The 5,236-nt window shown below is 63.3% G+C and overlaps 1 protein-coding gene across 1 annotated transcript in view; it reads left to right on the top strand.

Annotated features, from left to right (window-relative positions):
* The window catches only part of PIEZO1 (piezo type mechanosensitive ion channel component 1), a 23,066-nt gene that overhangs the window by 12,710 nt on the left and 5,120 nt on the right, over nt 1–5,236 (top strand). The window contains exons 21-35 of the mRNA XM_031060123.1: nt 1–75; nt 166–270; nt 842–995; nt 1,576–1,819; nt 2,305–2,401; nt 2,489–2,657; nt 2,732–2,821; nt 2,929–3,008; nt 3,201–3,272; nt 3,754–3,851; nt 3,933–4,023; nt 4,283–4,357; nt 4,450–4,622; nt 4,697–4,818; nt 4,907–5,038. The exon at nt 1–75 is cut by the window's left edge and continues 118 nt beyond it. Of these exons, the coding sequence (XP_030915983.1) occupies nt 1–75; nt 166–270; nt 842–995; nt 1,576–1,819; nt 2,305–2,401; nt 2,489–2,657; nt 2,732–2,821; nt 2,929–3,008; nt 3,201–3,272; nt 3,754–3,851; nt 3,933–4,023; nt 4,283–4,357; nt 4,450–4,622; nt 4,697–4,818; nt 4,907–5,038 (1,777 nt within the window). The remainder of the gene's footprint in view (nt 76–165; nt 271–841; nt 996–1,575; nt 1,820–2,304; nt 2,402–2,488; nt 2,658–2,731; nt 2,822–2,928; nt 3,009–3,200; nt 3,273–3,753; nt 3,852–3,932; nt 4,024–4,282; nt 4,358–4,449; nt 4,623–4,696; nt 4,819–4,906; nt 5,039–5,236) is intronic.

The following is a 5,236-nucleotide window of genomic DNA, read 5'->3' as shown; positions in this document are numbered from 1 at the left end:
CCTTCCTCTTCCTCGTCATCTTCTTCCTCTACCAGTACCTGCTGTGCCTGGGCATGCCGCCCGCCCTCTGCATAGGTAAGGGGCACCCTGCCTTTCTGTGGGGCACCACTGGCCTGCCCTGCTGCAGGAGAGGCCTGGCGCTGATGGTGACCCCTGCCCCCCCAGACTATCCATGGCGCTGGAGCCACTCCATTCCCCTCAACTCGGCCCTCGTCAAGTGGCTCTACCTGCCCGACTTCTTCCAGGCTCCCAAATCCACCAACCTCATCAGTGAGTAGCCCCCTGCCCATGGGGTGTCCCCTACTCCAGCCCCTGGCAGTCCCCTGCTCATGGGGTGACACAACCCATGGCAGTCCCTGGCTCCCCTACTCCAGCCCCTGGCACCTCTGTGCCCATGGGGTGCCCTGTCACCCTATTCCACCCCCTGTCCCAACGTCTGGGACCTCCCCAGCCATCCTTTGGGTCCAGGAGGGGGGAAGGACAAACAGGAGGTGTGGAGGTGCTTTGAGAGCCCCAATTCCTTCGAAGTAGAGCTTGAATCGCACACACCCCGTTGGAGAAGGAGCCATGGCAAACCCCAACACTTTTTGGGGGACCTTAATTGTTTTCCCATCCCTTTTTGGGGTTCTTAGTTGTTTTCCCAGCCCTTTTTGGGAAAAGGAGGGGCCTGGAGAGCTCCACACTTGGTTAAAGAGGAGGTGGGGCCGGGAAAGCCGCACCTGCCTGGAGGGAACGACTGAGCTCCCCATCCTGGGCAGGTGCCCCACGCCTGGGGGAAGGGTTTGGGGGGTATCAGCATTTATGGGGGGGCTGTGGCCCGGGCTGAGCCGTGCTTCCCCAGATGATTTCCTGCTGCTGCTGTGCGCGGCCCAGCAGTGGCGCGTCTTCGAGGCCGAGGGCTCCGAGCCGTGGCTGCGGGCGGCCGGGGGCAACTCGGACCGGCTGGACCGCGAGCAGGACCACCACAACCCCACCCCAAACTTCATCTACTGCAAGTGGGTGCCCCCAGCACTGCACCCTCACCGGGGCTGGGCCGCGGGAATGGGATCCCCACTGTGGGCAGCGAATGGGGGGCTCCTCTGGGATGGCAGCCCTGGGGATGGGAGGGATGGGATGGGACCCCTTGGGGTGTGGACACAATGGAATCCCTCCTGTGGAATTCCAACCTTGGGATGCCAAACTTTGGGGTATGGATGGGCTTCCCCCCTAGGATGGAACCCTTTGGGGTAGGGACAAGATGAGATCCCACCTTTGGACAGCAAATCCCCTGGTTGTGGGTGGGATGGGACCTTCAGGCAGTGGGACCTGCTGGGCTGGGATCCCCTAGAATGGGATTGGAACCCTTTTGGGCCAGGGTCCCTTTGGACATGACCGCCCTGATGGCTGGAGCAGGGACACCCTGAGGCTCTTCTGGAAGGGGATGAGGTGGTCCAGGACACCCCTGGTGATGGACCCTCACAGGCTTTGTGCCATTAACTGGGACAAAACCCTTTGTCCCCCATGATAGGGTTGGTTGGGGGGACTGGGATTGTGCTGGGAAGAGACAAGGCCCTGCTCTGACCACCCCCTCCACAGGTCCTACCTGGACATGGTGAAGGTGGTGGTGTTCCACTACCTCTTCTGGGTGGTCCTGGTGGTGGTTTTCATCACTGGGACAACCCGCATCAGCCTCTTTGGGCTGGGCTACGTGCTGGCCTGCTTCTACCTGCTGCTCTCGGGCACCGCCATGCTGCGCAAGCCGGTCCGCGCCCGCCTGGCGCTCTGGGACTGCCTCATCCTCTACAACATCGCCGTCATCATCTCCAAAAACATGCTCTCGGTGCGTGCTGAGCCAGCCACGGGCTTCTCCTCGGGTCACCCTGTGCTGTGAATCAAAGGGGAGAGAATGGTGCATCTGACTCCACTGGTATCAGAAGGCTAATTAATTGCTTTATTATACTATGCCATGTACGTTTCATCTAAACTGAATCTGCCAAGCACTCACCCTGCTCACACCACACAGAATCTTGTGACTGTCAGCCCACAGTCTTGACAGACACACACACCTGGCTCTGACAGGCCAAGGAAACAAAACACCATCACTTTGGATAAACAATCTCCATATTGCATTCTGCTTTGGCACAACACAGGCACAGCAAGTGATGAGAATTGTGTTTCCCCTTTCTCTGAGGTTCAGAGAATGTGAATCTCAGAAATCCTCGGGAAGAATTGTGCCTTGCTTTTCTCTGTGAAGAGAAATGTGGCAACAACCCTGGCTGTCCCCTGGGGTAGTGACAGAGCCCTGTGTGCCCTCTCTGCCCGCAGCTCCTGTCCTGTGTGTTCGTGCAGCAAATGCAGAGCAGGTTCTGCTGGGTGATCCAGCTCTTCAGCCTCGCCTGCACTGTCAAGGGCTACTACGACCGTGAGTTGCTGCTCTGGGGGTGATCTGGGGGGCTTGGGGCTGCAGGTTTGGGTTGCTGCCTGACCCGCCTGCTCCTCTGCCTGCCAGCCAAGGCGATGCACAAGGACCACGACTGCACGCTGCCCATCGAGGAGGCCGGCATCATGTGGGACAGCATCTGCTTCTTCTTCCTCCTGCTCCAGCGCCGCATCTTCCTCAGCTCCTACTACCTGCACGTCATGTGGGACCTCCGAGCCTCTGCCCTGCAGGCTTCCAGGTGGGACTGGCGTCCTGAGGAGTCCCCATGGGTGCTGGGGAACCTCCCTGACCCTCTGCTGTCCCTGTCCCCAGGGGTGTGGCGCTGTTCAAGGCCAGCATCATGAAGAGCCTGCGCTCGCACCGGCAAGCCGAGAAGAAGTCTCTGGACCAGCTGAAGCGGCAGTGAGTGGGTTTGGGGGGCACTGGGACCCCTCTCCCTGCACCTTGGGACACCCCTGAGTATGGGGTGCCCCTGGGGGAGCGGGCTCTGCAGCACCCTCTGCCTCCAGGATGGAGCGGATCCGAGCCAAGCAGCAGAAGTACCACCAGGAACGCGCCACCAGCACGGAGCAGGAAGGGGCCAGAGCAGGTGAGAGCCGGGGGGTCCCTCCCGTGTCCCCAACCCCTCTCTGGACACACGGGTGGCACCGTGACCCTTCGCCGACGCCCATCCTGGTGGAGCCCCGTGGAGCATTGTGGTGACCCCTCCCGCCCCGAGTCCCCCTGGGCAGGGTGGGTGCCCTGCTCAGCCCCCCTCTCAGCCCCCTTTGCCGTCCCACAGCTCCCGGCGGCCCAGCAGACCCATCCCGGCAGAGGGAGCGGTGGTGGCGGCCATGGTTAGACCATGCTACAGGTACAGCCCCAGCACGGGGCCATAGCAGGGCTCAGCCCTCGGAGAGGTCCCTCCGCCGGACCACTAACACCGGCAGGGACACTGCAGTGACACCTGATGGGACATGACGCTGACACCTGCAGGGACTCTGCACTAACACCTGCAGGGACACTGCTCGGCCAGGGGGACACCCCGCATGTCCCCTGTCCCCAAGCTCAGCCCCAGAGCACTAACCACAGCTTCTCTGCTCCCCAGCACTAACGGGGTGTTGGACTGGGGGTGCCAGGCTGGGTTTGGGGTCACTGATGTCGGTCACCTCCGAACGCTGGCGCTGGAGGGACGCCGCTCTGGGGACGTGGCAGTTGAGTCGTTGGATTTGATGTCCCCATGGGTGTCCTCGGTGCCAGGCAGCGCCCCGGGAGGTGGCAGCGGGGACAGCCTGGGGTGTGACACCCCTGCCATGGCCCTGGCTGTGCCGTGACACCCTGTGCCCCCCCGGCAGTGCTGCATTCCGGGGAATACTTCCTCTTCGAGTCGGACAGCGAGGAGGAGGAGGAGGTGCAGGAGGAGCCACGGCCGGGGAGGATGAGCGCCTTCCAGGTGAGCAGGGCAGGGGAACAGCAGAGCAGCCCGAGGGCTGGCAGTGTCCCCAGGCTGCTGATGGCCCCTGTCCCCCTCCAGCTCGCCTACCAGGCCTGGGTGACCAGCGCCAGGACGGTGCTGCGGCAGGAGGGGCAGACCGAGCAGACACCTGGCACTGACAGCTCTGCAGGTGGGTGTGACACCCCAAAATAGGGCTGGGGGGCGGGCGGGGACACAGCCCTGCCTGGTGCCCACTGTGTGCCCTGGCAGGGCGCTCCCAGTGTGTGTGGGGGCTCTCTGGTGGCTGCTGTGGGGTTTGGCACAGGCTGTGCAGCTTCTTTGCTGCCCACCCTGGTTGTTAAGGTGGATGTGGGGGGACAGGGGATGGGGTGGTGGGTGGGAGAGCCCCAGAAATGATGTTCATCCTTCCTTGGGGTCTGACCCTTGAGAAGACGGCGCAAGGAGAGGGGTGGAGGCTGCGCAGGGGGCTGAAGGCCGGGAGGAAGAGAACGTGGAAAGATCTGGTAGGTGGGCAGCAGGGCTGCAGTGCCAGGGGGATGCTGGGGGGGTCTGGGTGGGCACGGGTGACCCTCCAGCCCTCTCCTTGCCCTGGCAGAGCGCAGCAACGTCCTGCAGCGGGCACTGAGCACGCTGAAGTTCCTGTGGCTGCTGTGCCAGGCCCTGGTGGACGGGCTGACGCAGTGGCTGGACACGCAGACCCGGGAGCACACGGACATGTCCCGGGTGCTGTGCCTCGAGAGGTTTGTCATGGCAGAGCGGCTGGCCAGGGTGAGCCCGGGGGGACGCCGGGGCACGGGGGGTGGCAGCCCACGGGGGTGGCACTGACGTCCTGCCTGCCACAGGGAGAGCAGATAAACGAGGAGGAGTTCCCCAATGAGCTCTACGAGCTGCCACCAGAGGAGCTCCTGCAGGAGCCGAGCGCGCACGGCTCCTTGGCTGCAGTGTCCCTGCTCCGCGCTTCCAGGCAGGTGCATAGATACCCCCCAGGGGACCCTGGCAGTGCCACAGCCAGGGCAGGGGGCTCATCGCTGTCCCTCTGTCATCCCCAGCAGGTACCTAAGAGCTGCCCCTTCTTCCAGCAGCCAGGAGCAGGGGATAAGCTTGGAGGCGGTGCCCGATGCCCAGCAGTTCCTGGCCGTTCCCCAGCAGCGCAGGCGGACTGCCAGTGAGCTCCTCAGTAGCAGGTCCACATAGGGACGGGGGGACATGGGGACAGCAGGATGGGGATGGGGGCAGCAGGGGCGCTCACCCCAGCCCTGCATCCTGCAGGAGGTTGTGTGTCTCCGAGCTGGAGGAGTCACAACGGTTCTACCAATCCCACAACCGGTTCCTGAAGCTGCTGCTGGCCGGGTACCGCTTCGGGACCCGCCACCCCGCGCTGC

This window comes from Geospiza fortis, unplaced genomic scaffold (assembly GCF_000277835.1).
Source record: "Geospiza fortis unplaced genomic scaffold, GeoFor_1.0 scaffold102, whole genome shotgun sequence".
Classification (NCBI taxonomy): Eukaryota; Metazoa; Chordata; class Aves; order Passeriformes; family Thraupidae; genus Geospiza; species Geospiza fortis.
This window is presented reverse-complemented; position numbering and strand designations above follow the sequence as displayed.